Source organism: Vidua chalybeata, chromosome 9 (genome assembly GCF_026979565.1).
Source record: "Vidua chalybeata isolate OUT-0048 chromosome 9, bVidCha1 merged haplotype, whole genome shotgun sequence".
NCBI lineage: Eukaryota > Metazoa > Chordata > Aves > Passeriformes > Viduidae > Vidua > Vidua chalybeata.
The window spans coordinates 28,978,739-28,999,597 of record NC_071538.1 but is presented as its reverse complement, the minus strand read 5'-3'; the positions used below and the strand labels follow the sequence as shown (position 1 = coordinate 28,999,597).

Here is a 20,859-nt window from a genome sequence, read left to right as displayed (position 1 = left end):
CTCAGCTGTCAAACTTGTGAAAAAACTTGTGAAAAAATCTGATTTTTTCACAAGACAGCATCAGTTTTTTCCTATAGAGAAGATGGACTAAGCACCTGAGGAGTGCTATATGCTGAGACTAGAGGAGAGGCTGATCTGAGGTGTGATGGGTGTTGCCCACTCCTCTGCACTGAGTTTTGGGTGACTAACAGGGATTTTGCCAGCATGGCAAACAGGTGATTTGAGGGTGTGTGCACACCACTGGAGCCACAGAATTGTAAGGTTTTATTGAGAGCAGTCTCCATTAATATAAACCAAGGTTGGGATAAATAATTGGTTTCAGTATTTTACCAGGTGCAAACCACATGTTCCTGCTTGGGAAAGAGGGGTGGCTCCACCAGCCAGAGCTGCTGGGTTTGGCTGAGTGCAAAGAAACCTGTGAGGGGTGATCCACCCAAATCCGAACCTGGGATTTGTGTCTGCCATCCCTTTTTGTCATAGCAGGTATTAAGTCCTGACTCAGAGTAATTGAAATACTATTTCTACAAATAAAGATGAAGATGAGTTCTGCTTTCAACATCAAGAATAGTTTACATTGCCTTCCTAGATAAAGTCTGGGAGCACTTGAACTTAAACGCTTCCTAGGTGGTATTGTAAGTACTGCATAAGGAAGAAGACTGAAGGAAAGAGGGAATCACTTGTAAATCCCACTACACTGTTCTATACCAGAGCACTGGAAGGTGGTGGACACTGTCAGGATATGCCAAACAGAATCACTTTCACAGGTTTTCTGGCTACCAGATGCATTTAGCAACTGATAATGATGTTTGCAGTGAATGGGTGATCTGAGGAAAAGCAGTTTTTATGGTGAGTGACTGCTTCCTTCCCTTCCTGTTGAGCATCCAGCCCATTTTAGAGCTGCCAGTACTGACATCCAGCTTTCAGGGCTTACATAGAGCATCTGCAATTTCAGGTGTTTACCTCAATCAGAGTTGTGCTTTTCTTGGACTTGGGATGAAGTTGGCCCAGGAGCTGAACACTGGAATTATTTTGTTAACTCATTTTGCTGCTACCATGATGGGCTGTGAGAATAAGACTGTGTTTATGGATAGAAAAGTGGATGGATGGATGGATGGATGGATGGATGGATGGATGGATGGACAGCAGTAATTTTAAAGCTCAATTTGCATTAAGTACAGTTTATGTACTGTATGCATTTGCATACAGTACATCTAGATTAACTGGTTTTTAGTTTATAACTTAAAAGGGTACCCCCAGTTGTGGGTTACATCCTGGCTTGCGGAGCACTGTGTGGGTATGATCAGCTGAGCATTTTAGATTGTTTTCTGACAGCTTTGCTCATGGCCTGTTGGAGGAAATAAGGCAAGGTTCCTGTTCCGTCTCACTGCTTTACTTGTTTGAAGTGCTGGGTGTACTGACATTCAGCACACGCAGTGCCTATTTCTTTTAGGTTTTATTTTGTCCAGGATTTGTTTTAATGCAGCAAATAATCTACTTCCTTTACATTTATGTCCCCTGGAGCTTAAATGGTGTAAGAAGATACGTCAGCCCCCAGACCTCCAAAGAGATTCATATCGCTGGTCGTGGTAAATTTGGAAAATCCTTTCCAAAAGGTGCTGAGAAAGGCAATTGTGCTGTGAAGGGGAAGGATTGTGAACATTTTCCTACTCTTGGAAGGGTCATCTTACTGCCAAACACCAATATTTAAGTGAAATAGCTTTTATGGCAAGTCCTTCCCTCTTTCCATTCTTAACTTCCAAATGGCTGAAGTTCTGGGAGTGTGAGCAATCACTCTCTTGTATGCCAGCCAAGACGTTATTGTTTTCTGACCTTTTTTCCTGAGTTTTCCTGACCTGCACCTGGACTGGCCACGTGGCAATGTTGTTGAGAGCAGGGAGATGTGGCAGAGTGAGCTGGATAGGCTGCACTGGGAGCCAGTGGCTAGACCAGCAGGAATTTATTCCTGGGAGAACTTGCTGAAGAGTGCCCTTGTTTGAAAAAGCTGTATGTCAGTTATTTCAATAAAAGCAGTGAAACCCCCACTATGAATTTGGGTATTTGAGGCCATTCTGTGGGCCTGATGACTTGGAGTTACATACAAGTGTCCAACATGGGTGACACAATTAAGAAGGTCAAAGGCAGGGGAAAAGCAAGGAAAAAAAAATTGGGGTTGATTACTGATTTCCAGGGGGGCAACAGGTAGATGTTTCTTGTTTCTCAGTGCAGTGACATTTGGTTTTAGTCTTAAAAGAGATATCATAACTCATGCTAAAATTTTGTGGTCGTGTGCAGGGGCAGTTCTGCAGAGCAGGAGGTGTGTCATTAGCAAAGTTTATTCTGCAGCAGGATCTAAACCCTCAGCAAAGGAGGAACAGACCCTTGCCATGTTAATTGGATGGAAATCCTTCCACCTCCATCTTGTGGTCTTTTCCTGTTGGTAATTTTGATTCAGGGAATCACAGAATATCCCAAGTTGGAGGGAACCCACAGGGACCAATCATTGAGTCCAACTCCTGGCCCAGCACAGGAGCAGGAGGTTGCATGCAGGCTCGTCCTGGAGCTGATCAGACTCCTCATTCTCCCAGGATAAACATCCCAGCTGCTGGCCTTCAAGTCCCATTTAGATGGGCTGGAGCTGTGCCATTGCCAGACCAGCCAAGTGGGAGCGTTGGCCGTGCTCCATATAAACAGCTCTGACTAAGCCAGCCACACTAAATTTGGAAAAGAATTGGGGGAACTCATTTTTCAATAGCCCTGGAGTATTTTATCTCCAGTTGCCCCATGCTATCGTTTCATGGGAAGAGTTTCTGGTACTCTGGACTGTTTCCATCATGTTTATTTTCAGATAGCATATTTTTATTTTCTGTAAACCAAAAGAGTTTAAATATCCATTGAGGAACAATGGATCAAGGGTCTGTCTGCTTCTCTTCCCACCTTCAGGCAGCACTGAAATTCCTGTTCAGCCGAGCCCTGCAAGGCCAGGTCCTCATATGGTGCCACTCACAATCTCTTTAAATAAACTTTTCTTCTAATTTTAAGAGGGAGGAGTATTTTTAATGCAAAGCTTCTTTGCAACAAGTAGTGTGAAGATTGGAAGAAACAACCAGAAACATTTTCCTCTTGATTCTTGTTTTGGTTTGTCATAAGTATTGTCTGCACATAAAAATTACATCATCAATGTCCTATTTCTGACGTATATGTTGTGAATTGAAGAGTTTCTTTCTCTTCAGTCATTGTGCTTTAAGCTGATCTAAGCAGTACTGACAGTGAAGAATGACACTTCTGAGGCCATTTAGCCTTAATTGAGAATCTTTGCCAAAATTACAGGTATTTCCTGTGATTGTTGCAAGTTTTTTCCCAACACCAGAATTTTATTCTTTGTCCCACTTCCTCTACAAACTTTTACTGCAGGATGCAGGCAGTAGCCAAGTGAGGTGCAACGTCCCAGAGCCTTCTCTAACAAATTGAGAGGATGATGCGAGCTGGAAAAGAAAAAGCCACAGCGCAAAACAGGGGCAAACCCTGAGCAGGAAGCTCTGCCGGGGCTGGGGCCAACAACATCCTACTGCTGGCTGGGACCAGGGGGAAAAAATGCTGTAAAGAAAGTTTTGGAAAACTTTGTCCTTATTTGGAGAATAAGTCTATGCCTCTGCCCAAAGCAGGCTAGTTTTTGTAGGGCTGGGATATTCTGCTTTAGCAGCACCATATCCTGCTATTATACCCAAGCACATCCTATAATCAGTATGTCTCTAAAAATCCATCTTAAAGCTGAAGATTAGGAGTCCAGATTGTCACCGGGTGCTGTCCCACAAGTAACTCTGTGAAAGCCTTACATGAGTGATGAATTGACTCTGCTTCTGACATCCCTCCAGCTGAGTGGGATGGCTGTGCCAATGCTGAGCCGGCTCCTCTGTGTGCCTGGAGAGGGCTCCAGGGTGTCAGATCTCCCAGTGCTGGTGTGGGATTGGAATGGGGCAGCAGTGGGGCAAAAGGGGCTTCCAGTTGAGTGGAAGGCAGCAATCACATTGGTGCTTGTGAAGGAGAAGGCTCCAGCTCACCCCTCTGAGCTGGTGACACAGGAGTGTCTGGAATGAAAGGTGGTGGTATGGAATGTAAAGCATTGGCATTGCCCCTGAACTTGAGGGGTGCGTCTTGTTCTGCTCACACTGGAAATTCACCTGCAGAAGCGGAGGAGCTGGTATGTAGGTTTGTCTTCTCATGCACATCCATGTTAGGAACTTAGGGAATAATTCCTAGAATCCCACAATGGTTTGGGTTGGGAAGGATCTTCAAACCCATCCAGTCCCATGCCCTGCCATGGGCAGTGACACCTTCCACTAAACCAGATTGCTCCTTGCCCCTGGCCTTGAACACTTCCATGAATTCCATTTCAGGAATGCTGTGTGCCAGTCCTGGTCTAGGAGTCCATCTAAAGGCATTAAAAAGTCTTAGTTTGAGAATTACCATTTCTTTTCTATACAGAAAAGATGATTTTTTTTCCCCAAGTGGAACAAAATTAAATTTTGTAAGCATCAAAGTTGCTTGAGATGTGAAATTGCATTTCTCTGTTGTATGCTCAGAAATGTTCTTTGGCATGGAGCTCCTTAATATCAAGAAGAAAGGGATCTCTCCAGTATCCAGGATGTTTGGGATGCTATCTAGGTCATAGGCCAGGTTCTGGTTCTTGCATTGCTACAGTCTCAGTTACATATATGTACATGCCTTTAATTTTAGCTTCACTTCTCTGTCTGCAAAGCACCATTATTTCTTTGGTAGGGTTAATAGTTAATTGCTTGTAAATTGTTTTAAGATTCTTAGAAGTGAGACCTCAGTGTGTTTATTGCTGCTGCTGTTACCCATGAGATCTTGATCACAGTGAGACAATACCAGATTAGTGTTTATTGCAGCATGACTGATGGTATGTTTGCATTAAAACAAAGATGAGACTGTAGTCCCAAGCCTAGAAAAATCCTTTGTAGAGCTTTGAGTCATCTTTAGAATCTCAGTAAGTGATAAAATTTGCTCCTATGGCTGAACATTAGCCAGTGTCACTGGTTGTCCTTGAAAACCCTTTCACCCCTTGACCACCCTTGGCTCTGGGGCAGCGTGTCCCAGGGAGAGGCAGAGAGCATCTTTCCTTAGAGAAATGGATTTGGAGAATTCTTTGCTTGATCTTAGAAGAAAAAACAAAGTCCCAAACCCAATATTTTCCTGGACAAATTCCCTCTGAATGCATCTCCAAGGGTTTCCTGATCTGTGCAGCAAGTGGCCCTTGGTACATTCAGGAGGTTTTCTCATGGAATGGTTTGGGTTAGATGGACCTTAAAGCCCATCCAGTTCCACTCACTACTCTGGGCAGGGACACCTTCCACTATCCCAGCTTGCTCCAAGCCCCATCCAGCCTGGCCTTGGATACTTCTAGGGATCCAGGGGCAGCCACAGTTTCTCTGGGCACCCTGTGCCAGGGCCTCACCAGCCTCACAGGGAACAATTCCTTCCCAATATCCCATCTAAACCTACTGTCAGTGGGAAGCCATTCCCCTTCATCCTGTCTTTCCATCCCTTGTCCAGAGTCTCTCTCCATCTTTCTTGTGGGCTCCCTTCAGGTCCTGGAAGGTCACTATTAGGTGACCCTGGAACTGCCTCTTCTCCAAAGAGAAGAATTCGGGTCACTGGTGAGAAGTGCCTTGGTTCTGTGTTACAGGTTGTGAAGCCATGTACATGAAATATCTTTAAATCTCTGTTCCACCTCAGGGAAAACCGAGGCCACCATCAAGAACTTCAGCCCCCACTACCGCCGCCAGTACGCCGTGGCTTTCTGCAGGCACGTGCAGGAGGAGCTGGAGCAGCACCGCCACTCCCAGTCCCGCTTCCTGAAAACCAGGGTAGGAGGATGCTCATTTCCTTCTCTGTGACCCAAGTGCATGTGCAGGTGTTGGATTTGGGTCATTTTGGTTTGGGATGGAAAAGTTGCATCTGGGTGCAGGTTTTAAGTTTTACTTTTGAAAATTCATCTATATTTTGGTCTTGTTTAGTTGTTTATCGTGGCATGAGGAGAACCATGACATGAGTTTCTGGTACAAGGAGCTGGACCTTTGGACAAAACTGGTTCCTTCTTGCTGGTTGCAAGATTCTGCAAAATCTAGGGACAGATATCATACTTCCAGGGAAGAGATTATGTAAGAAATGTAATTAATCCTGTCATCTGTGGCTCAGGGTTCTATAAAGAATATGGCAATAATTTCCTCTGTGGAGTGAACTATTGAAAGCTGGTTTTTATTAGAGGGGAGACAAAAAGAGAGACACAAGTCTCTTTACAAGAGGAAAATGCAGAGAACTAGCCTTCAAGATTAAGAAGATAAAAATTTAAATGTTCTGAACATACTGGAAATCATGGATTTCTGATAAAAATCTGTCTGATAAAAACCATGGATTTCCAGTGCTCTTGAAATGAGTAGGTAAAGCAGTGAGGTGGGATAATAGAAGATCCATGTCTTTCAGAAAGGTGCATATCAGTTGCTACAGCACAGATGCAAAAGCATTACAAAAAAATGGGAAACAATTTACTATATTATAATAAAACCCTGCTTTTCATATCAATGAAATATTTATATTATGTAGTGGAAAATGGGAGGTGGTGAACTCCAAGTCATCCTGCAGGGGGTGGAATTAGATGATCTTTCAGGTCTCTTCCAACCCAAACCACTGTAGGATTCTCTGTCAGCTGAAAGTAAATAAATGTCTCAGAAATCTGGCAGTGTTTTGGAAGGCAGAGCTCTTCTGCTGCCTCCTCACCTTGGCTACAAGAATTTGCTTGTGTCTGTAGAACCTTCTGAAATCAGAGATGTTTATGACTCCAAATTGCATTTGAAGGCTCAAAAGCCCTCAGAGCAGCATTATGGGAATGTAGAAATAAAAGCTTCCAGATGGTCAGTGGTGCAGAGGGGTCTCAAATGTCACCACTTGTCCCTGTAGCCTGCAGGGGAAGCCGGGACAGTTCTGTACGAAGCAGAGCTGCTGCATTTCAGTGAGGACCTGAAGAAGTGGAAGGACAGATACATCGTGATCAAAAATGACTACACTGTGGATTGCTTTGAGACCAAAGAGGTGAGTGCTGCTTCTGTGGATCTGCTTGTACACTCCAGATAAACCAATGGCAAGTGGATTTGCTGCTGCTGCCTTGCCTTCAGCAATAGGAGGTGAAACTTTGTCCTCATCAGGGTGGCTCCAGTAGAAGCCTCACAGGGATGGCTGAAGGTACAGTAAAGTGCCCTGCCTTGGCCAAAACTAACAAATGGGACATTCCTTGGCCAGTTACGTCAGCAAGAACTAACAAATCCTTTTAACAGCACTTGAACCCTCCTGTGCCTGTCCCAGAGCACTTCACATCTCTATATCCCTGTAATACATCCCTGTGCTCCTGAAGTTGGATCTGAAGTAGCAGGGTTTGGGTGGCTCCAGGCTGGCTACAGTGGAGGTTTTTGCCTGGAAGCTGCCATAGTCAAGCTAGTCTAGGCTGACAAATCCAACTAATTGGGCTCAGGAGAAAATCCCATCCTTTTACCCTCCCTTCCATCCTTGACTCCTCACCACAGCAGATAAGCACTGAGAGATTAGATTTGTTTTAGATTTGACATGCCTAGGGAACATTTCCAAAATTTAGCCTGACAAAAAGATTCTCCCTTTGGGCAATATCCCCATGGATTAGAATCATAGAATAGCCTGAGCTGGAAGGGACCCACAAGGATCATGGAGTCAACTCCTGGCTTTGTCAATGAATTGTGTATTTTATGTTTTCTCTCTGCTTAAATCTCTATTTGACAATACTCCTCTCTGTTGATTTTCCAGGCCTACCAGAAGGGAGCCAGCCCTAAATATCATGTTATTCCTGCAGGAGGCAAAGTCCTGACTTCAGAAGAAGATTACAATTTGCTGTCTGATAAAAATTTTCCAGACCCTGTTGGTAAGTCCTGTTCAAAGCTGAACTGCCAAAGCCCAGGCTCTGTTCTGGAAAGGCTTTTAGGCTCCAGTTTAAAATGGGGTAGCAGAAGATGCCCACAGCCCTTTTCCCAAGTTCAAGCACAGCTCCAGAATGGATGAACAAAGCAGATGCTGTAAGCCAACATTCAGAGAAATGCTGGCTCCCTTTCTTCCCAGCATACCAGCACAAAGCTGCTGGAAGCTGTGCAGAAGCAGGGCAGGAACCACAGCGCCATTGTTCCCGGGCTTTGTTAATATTCCTGGTTTATTTGTTTCCATTTTTAGATGCCAGCTGTCTGTGTTGACTCACAGCTGATAATGAGTCCCACAGAGAGGGCAGGAAGGTGGCTGCTTCTGAGTTTGTTGTTTCTGGGTCGGGAACTGCTGTAGTCCTGCCTGCCCCCACTGCACTAAGATGGAGAAAATTCAGGCTTTATGGAAGAGGATCTCACATTGCATCCCATTGGAGAATGGGATGCCACATAACGAAAGGGATAAAGGCAACTTGAAGACAAGAGTTTATTTTTTGAGTCCTTTAAATCCCTAGGATTTAAAAGTTAGGTGCCCTCTCACACTCTTTCCCAAGGCACAGGGTGGTCAGAGGCATCTGTCTGTGTCACCACAGCTCTGCAGCAGTTGGGGTTGAGTGATGTGGAACACCCCGAGGGTGCTCGTGGGCCTCCCATGGCTGTCCCTTCAAAAGGATCATCACTTCATCTTCATGGCACTACTCTCTGTGTGGTGCTGAAAACCCTCCAAGGTGAACCTCATGTGTCTGGGCTCTCAGTGCACGTCAGTGACTCCAGACTGGGCTTGGTCATCCCTAAATGTGCTGTCCTGCATCCTCTGTGTGCAGGGACCCAGGGCAGGTGGGAGCTGGAGGTAGAAAGCTGGTGCTTTCTTTACATCACCTGCAAGGAATTGAAGTGACAGTTTTTAAGGGCAGTTGTGTGTGGAGATCCTGGAACCAGGGAAAGCACTGCTGTTCCAACACGGTTTATTTAATGCAGCTTGTTTCTGTACAAAAGTCCATATGCTCCTAAATGGTCTTTATGTGGAAGAGACCAGCTCTCCCCACTAATTTACTTATCTGCCATGAAAAACATTTCCCTAGCAGCTGCAATCCAGTGAAATAGTTTCTTTGAAATTTTACCAAAACTAGATTTTTGCCACCTTGAAGACAAAGCAAGAGGCCATCAAATTGCTGTGGTGTAGCACAGAGAGGGTTGATGCCAGCTGAGTGTGCCCATCCCAGCTGTGTCCCCCCGCCCTCTGTGCCCAATCTCCTGGACTGGGAAGGAGATTAACTTGCTGGCAAAGGTCTGGCACAGAGCCAACCCCCAGGAAATCTGCAGCTCTCAAACAGAGGTGTTTTTGTGCAGGTTCAAGCGAGGAGGCGGCTGCAGCCTTCGTCCCGCTCCCGAAGGAGTTCCCGGTGTACCTGTGGCAGCCCTTCTCCCGGCACAGCTACTTCTGCTTCCCAGAGCCAGGGGCACAGCGGCGCTTCAGCGCTGTGCTGGGGGACTGCGTGAGGCATTCCAACCACGGTGAGTGCGGGAAGGGACTGCGTGAGGCATTCCAACCACGGTGAGTGAGGGGACTGCGTGAGGCATTCCAACCACGGTGAGTGCGGGAAGGGACTGCGTGAGGCATTCCAACCACGGTGAGTGAGGGAAGGGACTGCGTGAGGCATTCCAACCACGGTGAGTGAGGGAAGGGACTGCGTGAGGCATTCCAACCACGGTGAGTGAGGGAAGGGACTGCGTGAGGCATTCCAACCACGGTGAGTGAGGGAAGGGACTGCGTGAGGCATTCCAACCATGGTGAGTGATGGAAGGGACTGCGTGAGGCATTCCAACCACGGTGAGTGAGGGAAGGGACTGCGTGAGGCATTCCAACCACGGTGAGTGAGGGAAGGGACTGCGTGAGGCATTCCAACCACGGTGAGTGAGGGAAGGGACTGCGTGAGGCATTCCAACCACGGTGAGTGAGGGAAGGGACTGCGTGAGGCATTCCAACCATGGTGAGTGCGGGAAGGGACTGCGTGAGGCATTCCAACCACGGTGAGTGCGGGATGGGGCTGTGGGACATTCCAACAAGGGTGAGTGAGGGATGGGACTGTGTAGGATATTTCAACCACAGTGAGTGCAGGAAGGGCTCAGCCTGGGACAGTGTCACCCACCCAGGACCCACCCACCCAGCTGTGGGAAAATGCAAGTCACTTACAAAAGGTGCTTGGCTTCAGCACCCTGAGGAATGAATCAACGCAGCCCTGTTTCCTGCAGTGCTGGGAACACAGTTAGGTGTGAGCTTGGGGATAAAACATGGGAATTGCTTTGGAAGTTGTGTAATGATCCAAAATCCCTAAGAGGTGTTTGTTACTAAGGCACAACAAATCCTTACCTGTGTTTGCAAGCTGGCTAATGCATCACAGCTATAGAGTCAGGAATAATGGAATATCCTGAATTGGAAGGGACTCACAAGGATCATGGAGTCCAACTCGTGGCCCTGCACAGACAATCCCAAGAATCCCACCCTATGCCACTCAGGAGATGTGTACAACACAGAGGGAGTGTATTCCCCCAGTACATTCCTGTGTTGTTACACACACACCTCTCCTGATCAAACATTTGACCTTTCTGCAGATGTTTCAACGGCACCCCAGCCATGGTTAAGCCTTGTAACTGGTCCATGAATGGTGTGTAGGACACAGTATTGATTATCTGCACAAAGATAAATTATGAATATCACTACTATCTGAGTAGGATAGACTAGAAAACTTTAAAAAAACTCTGATTTGTGACTTGCTAGGGTTATAAAAACAGCTTTGCTCCCAAGAAATTGGAAGATCATTTATGAATTGGACTCTTCAGAAAAATAAATGCTTTCCTGATTTTTAGATGACGTTTTTTCCACCTAGATGCCCTCAGTTCCCCACTGGTCTCCAGGGTTTTCCATGCCTTTAGTGTCACTTTGGAGTCCCATCTGCTCCTGCTGCCCTTGGTGGGAGATGGGAACACTCAGCAACTTCTCCACTAAACTCAGCTGCTTGGGTCTGAAGCCCAGGCTTGTGGGTAAATGAATTGTGAGTGCAGGGTGTGAACAGTCCCTTTTATTTACAGAAGTGGCTCCTGGTGAATGTTTTTTAGCTGTCACTTTAGTCTCCTGGTGATCAGCTTCATCCCATTGCCCTCAGACAGCTTTCTCCTGCTGTCCTCCCTGGGTCATTCTCAACTACCATCTCTTTTCCCTTGTCTCCACTGCTAAAGACATTCCTGGTTTCCTGTAGGACTCCATTCCCACGAGGAAAACACACACGACTGCATTTCTAGGCAGTTTCCTAAGATGTGCAGTTACTTGTGTGGGGGTCAGGGCTGGTTGGTTTCAGGGGCCTTCTTCACAGGAAATGTGAGATTCCCTATCTCAGTGCTATCCAGGTGGTGTACACTCCCCATTCCTGATCCCAGGGCTGTCCAGGTGCTGTACAACCCAAATTGCATTCCCAGGTGGTGTACAGTGCCCTGACACTCTGGACTTGGCTCCTCACTGAGGTTTGGTAGGGAGATGAGGACACAATCAAGTTTTCCTGGCACTCCATGACTTGAAACCTGTTCGTGATGTTTGGGGATTTTAATTTCTCTCCTGGAACAAGTGTAATGGGTTTGACAAAGCTTTTGGCAGCCTGTTTTTTTCTTAAAGTTCAGCACATCACTCTAGGGGCCAATCCTGAACTGGCAGAAGCTGGGTTTAGATGACCTAAGAGGTCTTTTCCGTCTCCAAAGCCTGTGAGTCTGCACTTCATTATATTTCATATGGCTTAGCTAGTGCTCATTTATGCATCTGTTCCAGGATTTATCCCTCTCAGCTTTTCCTGTGGTCCAGTTTTTATCTGACAGACAATGCCTCAAGGCTCATCCTTACTTCTGCCCAACAGGGTGAGAAGCAGATAAAGACAGTCTGGATTAGGATCTACTGTTGAACCAGGAATAGAGTTTCAAAGGCTATCAAGGAAGCAGGAGCCCCTTTTGTGTGGATTTCCTGGAGTTATGTTACCCCGTGGAGATCTAGGTGCTGCAAGCAGAAAAATGATCACTGACAAGCACCTCAGTAAATTGAACTCTGCTCTTGGAGAGAATTTTTTTCCCAAGGGCTTCATATTGATTCCTAGTCATTCACACATCACTGAAAAATATTAGTTTATTAATACTTCTTAAAGTCTTTTCTGCAAACAATTCTGCTGACAAAAACAGGTGTGCGAGCAATCTGACAAAGTTACAGCTATGTGCAGCAAAACAATGGGTAGTAAGGACTGCAGTAGAAATTTTGACTGTGCTCTTTTATTAAAAAATAGTTGAAAAGAGAAAAGAACTGTGAAAAATCTTTCATCTTTGATTGTGAAATATAATTTAGCGGGATAAGGAGCACGGACCAGGGCAATACTCACTCCACCTCTTCCCAAAGTGCCGAGTTCCCATTTACCAGGGCAGATTTGGCAAGGGCAGGACAAAGATAAATGCCATGTCTGATCAGAAGTAGCCTTTCTGTCCCTGCTGTGATCTGCCACTCCTGGAAAGGAATGTATTGCACTGGGCTTTAGCCAAGGACTCTAGTTCATGGCTACAATGTGTTTTCTTTCTCCCAGGAAGCAGAGTTAAACATGGAAAGCTGGAGTGAATCAGCGCTGGGAGCCGCCCTGGCATTCAGCTGCTTCCTGTCCCCCTCTGGTATAAATACCAGCCCAGCCTGTGTTTCTGGGACTTCTGGGCAGAGCAAAAGCATTGGGATTTAGTGAGCACCACTGGGAAATGGCATTCAGATGTTTGGAGTGTGGGTTGTTGTGTTGTTCCCCTCTCAATTTTCCTCTTGTCTTTGCCCTTTATTGATGAGGGCTTGATGGTTTGAGGAGACAATGATCTCCTTCACCAGCAATGGAACATGAAGATGAAATGCTTTTTGGGTTTTAATTTGTGAGGTGGTGTGATTAGGGCTAATCAGTGAGAAGACAAGTACCCAGGGAGCAGCAGAGGAACCCCAACAGCCTGGTGGGTGCAGGGGGTCCCTGGAGGGGACTGCTGACTGTTCTCTGCTGCTTCTGGGGAGCCCGTGCTTCCCAAGTGTCTCTGCAGGTCAGACCTACAGCAGTGTAGGATTTTTAACACTCCTCAGCTTTTTAAAGAAGCTGTGCTTGAGTTTAGGTGGAGTGTGGAGGAAGCAGTTTAGCATTCTCCTCCAGTTTTCTAAGCTGCTCCTGCCAGGTTAGATGGAGGTGGCAACATGGGATCCTTTGGTTTGCCTTAGCCCCATGATCCACTTTGATCCACAACCTGGACTTACCTGGTTCCATCTTGCTCCCTGTTTCCTTAGTGAAATGTGACAAGTGCACCTCAAATCTGGGGGAAATCTGCTGCTGAAGTGGCCACCTAGCCCCCAATGGGGATGTTCTATCAGTCCCACAATGGCAACAGTGAGGGAAAGGCTCAGAATATTCACAGGGCTCTAATAATAGCTATTCCACAGGTTTTAATCCTTTATGTTTGCATGCCTTGAAAATCAGACTGAAGTTCCTTCTGAGTACTTCTTAAATTACTTGGTTTTTTAAGTCTTCTTGCTTCCTATATGAGTTTCATTCAGTATTTGCTGTTGAAGGTGGGGAATCCTGACCACTTGGTGCTCGGATAGAGGGAAGTCTGCATGATGGGAAGGAAGTGACAACTAGCTCATTCTGGGAGACACAGAGTTTCACTTCGTGATTTTATTTTTTTTTGGTCTGGTTTGATTTCACATCCACATCTTGACAATCACCCTCCTGACACAGGAAGCTGAGGGACTTTCAAAACCATATCCTGTCACCTCCAATTTCAACAGAAACAACAACAAAAATTATTTTGAGCAATAAATATATTAAAGAAGTATAATAAAGAAATACATTAAGCAAGAGAGAAAGGCAAAAACTTGTGGAGGGCAGATTTTTTTTCTTCATCTCTGATTTTCAGGGTTGCCATTATCAGTGTCTTCATTTCCTTTTTCAGCTCTGAATTTATCTGACAGATGTTTTTCTCATAGTTATTTCTAAATTTCCTATGTTACATGTCTATAGTACCTGTATAGGACTTACCAACTCTTGAACCAGAATTCAGAATAATTCTGGGAGCACTGATAAAGGCTGAGAAGCTGACATGAAATCCTTGAGCTGAGGGATGAATGTGTCTATATATCTCTATATACAGAGCAGAGCAGCTGTCAGGAGTCCACATACCACTTTGGACGGGTTTCTGAGACTTCATGCCACAAACAGGGTGGCCTTTCTTCCCCAGTGAGTGAGATGAAGGGAAGGATTTTCTTATTGCCTGTTTCCAGTGGATGTGGAGGGAGCAATTAAAGGAGAACTGAGGAGGAAATTGCTTTTTATGACATTAAAGAAAAATGTCTTTGTGCACTGGGATGAAAGTGAGGCCTTTTGGAAAGTTTGTGTGGTAATTTGGGGTGGGAAAAAGTACAAATGGAGATAATATTTACCCTTTAATCTACCAAGACTTGTGTCTTGGGTCCTCTCAAGCAGCTGCTGTACTTGGGTTAATTAAACCCCTTTTTGGTTAATAAGATAAGAACACCTGTGATCCATACGAGTGGCTGAGACCTGGCTGTTCTTTTACCAGTCACATGAGTTCCAAATAGACTTTTCAAACTGATGTGCATAGGGATATTAATGTAGTCATAACAGACAAAGCCATTGCACTAGAAATACCTTTGATGAGGCTTGTGGGGTCATAAAAAAAACTCAGTGAAACTTTTAGGACATGATATAGAAAATATTTGTATAATTTAGGGTATTTTGCTTGAAATAAGACTATTTCTCCTCTTTCTAGGATGTTTTTGCTCTACAGCATGAGTTCATTCAGTCAGTGTGGCTTTTGCCTTTCCTGCCAGCCTGGTTTCCTACACTGTGGTGAGGATTTTCAGTCTGTAGGAGTGACATTCATTCTGAAACAGCTAGATGATGGATGTGCTGAAATCATAATTGCCATTAGGTTCTTCCTATCCCTCTCACCTCGGGCTGATTATCATCATCTTGCATACTGCCAAGCATGGGGTGGTGCAGGGGAGCCACTGCCCTGAGCCCTCCACCCCAGCCTGTTTTAGGAGCTGTGAAGACTCATTTGTTCAGAGCAAGGTGATGGTCAGACTCCAGCTTCAAAGTTCTGCAGCAGAGAAATCACAGAATCATGGAATGGTTTGGGTGGGAAGGAACCTCCTGCCACCAACCTTCCACTATCCCAGATTGCTGCCACCAACCTTCCACTATCCCAGATTGCTGCCACCAACCTTCCACTATCCCAGATTGCTCCAAGCCCCATCCAGCCTGGCCTTGGACACTTCCAGGGATCCAGGGGCAGCCACAGCTTCTCTGGGCACCCTGGGCCAGGGCCTCAACACACTCACAGGAAACAATTCCTTTCCAATATCCCATCTAATCCCGCCCTCTGGCAGTGGGAAGCCACTCCCCCTTGTCCTGTCACTCCATCCCTTGTCCAGAGTCCCTCTCCAACTCTCTTTGTGCCCTTGTAGGTACTGAAAGGGCACAATAAACAGAACCTTTTCTTCTCCAAATTCCCACCTGCTCCAGGAATACAGTAGCTAGTTTGGAAAGCACCTGGAAAATGTCAGAAATAAGTGATACTGTGATCCTTTGTGTGTGTTTATGCAGTGTTCATTAATTTTTTAGAGTATGAAACCCACACCTGCTGGGCTTCCCACTGGAGGTTCATTGTGCCCTGTCTAGTGCTGCTTTGAGCAGCATCAGTCTGGGTGCTGTGTGCTGATGAGCAAACAGTTAACCCTGCTCAGTGTTGGTTTGGTGGCCACAGAAGGAAGCTCTATTTGCTATAAGTACAGCGTATTCTTTCAGGGCTGTATCATGTTTGGAAGTGACCTCATCTAGCTTCTGTTGGTGGTTAGCAGCTTCACACCACATGCTCTGTGGATAATGTGACAGCACACTGCTCACAGGAAATCCCCAGAGCTGGGAGGTTGATGCCTCTCAGGCCCAGAGCACCATATATATCTCACTTTGTTCTCAGTTTGGATGCTAGCAACACAGGACAGCATTTTGTGAGGGTAAAATGTGCGTCCTTTTATTTTGAGGGTCATTTTCAGCTGTGCTTGAGCCATGTCCCAAGCCCCAGGTAAGCTCTCTTTTCCTTAGGTGCACTTCCTGAGCTTTCCTCATCTCCCCAGGTTCAAAGCATGTTGCTTTTCTTACCTGCCATCCCGGTGGGTTGGGACCATTGCTTATTTTTTGGAGACAGAATTTCCACAGTTTAATTTTGTAGGGGTTGATGGCCATGGCTTTTTCACCAGCTGTCTGTGGTATCTAAATGCAGCAGCTCTTAAAACATGCTGGAACTCACGTGAGCTCTTAGAAAGGGAAATGATTTTTTATTGTGCTCATTTATTTTTTATTTGAAGGGCGTTCCCTAATTGTGGTGCTGGAAGGCTGGCAGACTGATTCCTTCCCTGCAGGAATGTCTCTTGTTCCCTGATGGTCTCCAGCTGCCTCCACCCCAAATCCTTGGGGGCTGTCAGACTGGGAGCACTGTCTTTGAACTGTCAGTACCACTATCCTGTCTGTTTAGTTGGTTTGGGGCTGTGTATTTTCCTTTTTTTTTACCAGCTTTTGTCTAAATTTAAAAAAACAGAAATTGACTGTTTTTTAAATTACAGAGTGTGTATAGTGGAAAGCAGGGGAAAAGCAACTCTAAATATATACGAAAGAAACAGATGGCAAGGTGAGAGGGGAATGACTTGGAAGGATGAGAAAATTAGGAAAATGTAATTTGCATTTCTTAGCATGAAATCTATTCTCTTGAGGGCAGCAGTGTCTAGTGGAAATAAGAAGAGGTGGAATCACTAGCTTTTGAGACTGCACTTTAAATTCCAAGTACTTCTTTATCTGCCTTGTACTGCCTATTTGTGACATCACAAGAGGGAAGGCACTAATATCTGTACTGAGATTTTTTTGTGTCCCAGGAAAAGGCTCTATAAAGTGACCAGAAAGAAGGAGTTATTAGAGATGCTTTGGCATTGCCTTCACCAGAGTCAGCTCTCCATCAAATGGATGAGGAAGCAAGGAAATAATATTGTGAGATCACCTAAAATCAGATGCAGTTTTTTACTCATTTATTATATTCCAAAAATTATTAGTAAGTGACATTCTCCTCCTCAGTGAAAGGCCACCAGACTGGACTCCTTGGTCATCTTCATCTCCTTCCAGTGATTGTTCTCCTGCCTTCTCCAGTCTTTGTCCAAAGCCTGTCGCTTTGAATGATTTGAGAGGATATTCATGGGCTCTGCTGTCTTGTAGGGGGAAACTAAAAAGTCATGAGTTTTTTGTATTGGTTGTGAATGTCTTGTGTTGGGAAGAGAGAGCTGCAGTTGCTGAGGCTGGTGAGCCTGAGCCCATGACATGATAATCTCCTACAAAAACAGCCATCACTGGGTGCCACATTGCTAATATCAATTAGTTACCTGCAGGAAGAATTCCAGGATCATATAAATGATACTCCCTGCATGCAGAGTCTGGCTGGGGTGCTGCAGGAAGCAGATGAAGTCAGGGTGGATTGCTCCTGAGTTTTGGTCGTCAGTTGAAGGGCATTATGTCAGAGTCAGCATTTCTTTAATTAAAACCTGTGCTCTGTGAGCTCACACTTCTGGATTCTGGCTTAGCACTTGTTCAGCTAGGTCTTTGGGCCTCAGCCTTGTGTGAAATGTCAGCCAAAAGGCTGAGGCTATTCTTCATGGTGGAGCTCACTTTGGGAAAGCACTTTATCCACAGTCAATAGACCCTTTCACTGTTACTGGATTGCAGCTGAGTTCAACCATTAACCCAGCCATGTTCACCACTAAACCATGTCCCCACGTGCCATTAATGACAGTTACTGTTCAGAGGGACAGTTTAAGTGGGATGTTGAAATAATCACTTTTTAACAGCTATGCCAATGTTATAAAGGCATCTTCCTTTGCTTGTAATTAAGAAAAATCATCATCTGAGTGATTAAACCTCCTCACTAGCAGCCCCAAGGCAGCGGTGTGCAGTACAGACAGATGCACAGTTTGAACTGAAATGTTCAAAAGCAGATTTCGCATTATCTGGATGTGCTGGAAATCCGGTTTGAGCCAGAGGCAGCTGGAACACTCAGCCTCTCTGGTAAGGAGGTCCATCTGCAGAAGTTCTTGCACAGAGCTCTCCAGTGTTCTGGCTGGTGTAAGACCAGCTGATCTGTGGCTGTGGATGAGACCAAATCCATGAGAGCAGTTAATTCCTGCTGCTGTCGTTGGATGCACAGGAAGTGTTGCTGAGTCACAAATGGACAGCCTGTCCTGAGGGGCTGTAGCCATGTCCATCTCCAAGGGTGCAGCTGTCCTGCCATGGACAGGGCTGGGAGAGCCCACAGGTCCTTGGGAATGAAGATTTGCTCATCACTCCCCAAACATTCACCTGCCAAGGGACAGAAGAGCAGCTCACAGCCCCGGGCACCCCGTTAGAAGGCTGCCATTCCCAGGGCAGCCCAAGCACGGGAGGCAGCTGAGTCTGGGAACAGAACCCTCTAAGTTAACTCTTCTGCACCATGTGCAGGTGCTCTCAGAGGGTGTCCAGTAGCCTGGTCCTCTGGGTATCATTTTGATGAGTTAAGGATTGACATAATTATCTTTTTTAAAAGAGAAATTATTCACTGCATAGAAGCTACTTCCTTCCCAGAAAGCTTTCTGCATTCCTGAACAAACTGAGCCATACCATTGAGTCATGTGCAAGTTTGGGAAGATCTATAAAGTCATGGTGCTTCCAGTTGTCCTTCCATCTCCCAAAGTCAAAGGGAGCTTTATAGCAGTTACTCTTGCATTTATAAAAGAAATCTGTGGTTAGCAATATCTGTTACTGAAATTGGGCTCTATGCTTGGATATGTAGAGTCTCTAGGCAGGTTTTCTTTTTTTAAAATTAAACAGATCAAGCAGAATTTTGTTTTAATCTCTACACATAAAGGATGTTATGTTAATTAGCAGCTAGAGAAGATGCTTGGGCAATTTTCCAAGTGCACAGTATCAGTCTGGGTACCTGTAAAGCCTCACTGGCCTTTTGCTGGAGAACACTCAGTAACCTTCCTGGCTTTGTGTGAGATTTGGGTAAGGAATACTGCAGCCAAGCACTGCACCAAGCTGCCCTAAGCTGCTCCCCTCCGTACAACCAGCAGGACACGTGGATCATTCAGGACAGGGGCCAGGATGGCTGAGGGGAAGCCCTGTGAAGGCTCCAGGAGAGGGGAGCACCCATCATGCTTCCCCCTGGTGAACACTCGTCCCTGGCACCACTGGGCTTTGCCACCTGCCCCGTTTGCAGCTGCAGCTCTGCTGCCATGGCCCACGGCCCAGCTGCTCTCTCGCACGCCAGCGGGGCTCCCCCAACAGCCCAGCCCTTGTTTCCCTGGCCTTGCTGTGGCTGCCAAGCCACCACCCTCCTGCAGCCTTTCCATGGACTGCTGGGTGGGATGGGCAGAACGCTGGCTCTCCCCCATAGGTCGTGCAGAATGTGCGTGGCAGCTCCTTTCAGCTGGGTACAATTCCCTTTTCTTGAGCCCTGTCCATGAATGTGCTTCTGTCTCGTGTGCCTCGCCAGCAGCTTCTGCACAGCACTGGATGGATCTACTTGTTCAAAGCCTTATCACTGAGGCAATCTTTTCCTCCTATGGAAAGTGAGAATGAAATTGCCTAAATTAAGCAATTGTAGCAGCCTTGAAGGATAAAGCTTTCTTTCTGCTTGGAGTTGTTTTTGTAGCGAGACTGCCATGATTGTGTTTGTGTCCTGTGTTTACTGGCAGAGGAAAGAATGTGGGATTGGGATTTTATGGCACTTACAGCTTCAAGTTTTTCCCATGAGCTATTCAAATGAATCACTCTTGGATTTTTAGCACCTTCTTCTCACTACAGTACAGGCTTGGGGACAGTCAGAACAGAGAGAGAATACTCCCTTGAGCATGGATTTAAAACTTGATGATCGTAGAGGGCAGACTCCTGTCAGCATTGATGTGTCACCATCTCAGCAGCTCCAAGATCCAGCCTCTTGGATGGTCTGTTGTCCCTTTGGGTTAGGAGGGAGCACAGCTGTGAAGGAGGAAAACATGTGAGTCATGACTGGAGGGCTGTGGGAGCTGCAGTTTTCCCTCCCTGCTGCCAAACCAGGCCCTCTTCTCATCAAAATCTTTTCAGTTTTATTTCGGGAGGACAAAAGTTTTTGAATGCAATGCTCCACCTCAGTTGCTCAGGTGGAACACTCCATTCTTTCATTGAAACTGTGGTCAGAGGATGTTCTCTCAGCACTGAACAGCCTGACTCAAAACTAATACTGTTTGTGACGTGCCATGACAAATGCTATAAATTCTGGAGGCAGCAGTGAAAGTAGGGTTGGGATTTTACCTGGCTGATTTTTCTTTTTGTTGGATCACTGTATGAGCTTGGAGAGTCTGCGTGATGTCTTTGGATCTCCAAATGTCTGCAGATGAAGAACAGTATCAAGAAAGTGGCACTAAGAGAGTGTTTATTGCCCCTCAGTGTGTTTAACAGACCTTCCTGCAGTCATTGCAGCCAGGTGAAACTCTGAAAGGGCAAATTTTGGCATTTGGGCTCTGAGAAGATCCAAAACCATGCAGTTTTCAAGTAGTTTTCAAGCTTCAAGGACAAAGCCCTGATGAAGTTAATTGTAGGTTTCTGTAGCTTTTGTTTTTGTTAAACTGCATGGAGGAGATATTTCAGGCATTACTTTGGTGTTAATCCTCCATGTTTCCCATAATTTCTCTAATCCCTGCATTGCCCTTGGCATTTATGCAAGG

At 45.8% G+C, this 20,859-nt stretch overlaps 1 protein-coding gene across 1 annotated transcript in view; it reads left to right on the top strand.

Moving 5' to 3' along the window:
* Positions 1–4,908: 4,908 nt before the first annotated feature.
* NIBAN1 (niban apoptosis regulator 1) overlaps positions 4,909–20,859 on the top strand; it is a 28,447-nt gene continuing 12,496 nt past the window's right edge. Inside the window, exons 1-5 of the mRNA XM_053951118.1 lie at positions 4,909–4,918; positions 5,755–5,885; positions 6,976–7,107; positions 7,849–7,963; positions 9,363–9,527. Coding sequence (XP_053807093.1) covers positions 4,909–4,918; positions 5,755–5,885; positions 6,976–7,107; positions 7,849–7,963; positions 9,363–9,527 — 553 coding nt within the window. The remainder of the gene's footprint in view (positions 4,919–5,754; positions 5,886–6,975; positions 7,108–7,848; positions 7,964–9,362; positions 9,528–20,859) is intronic.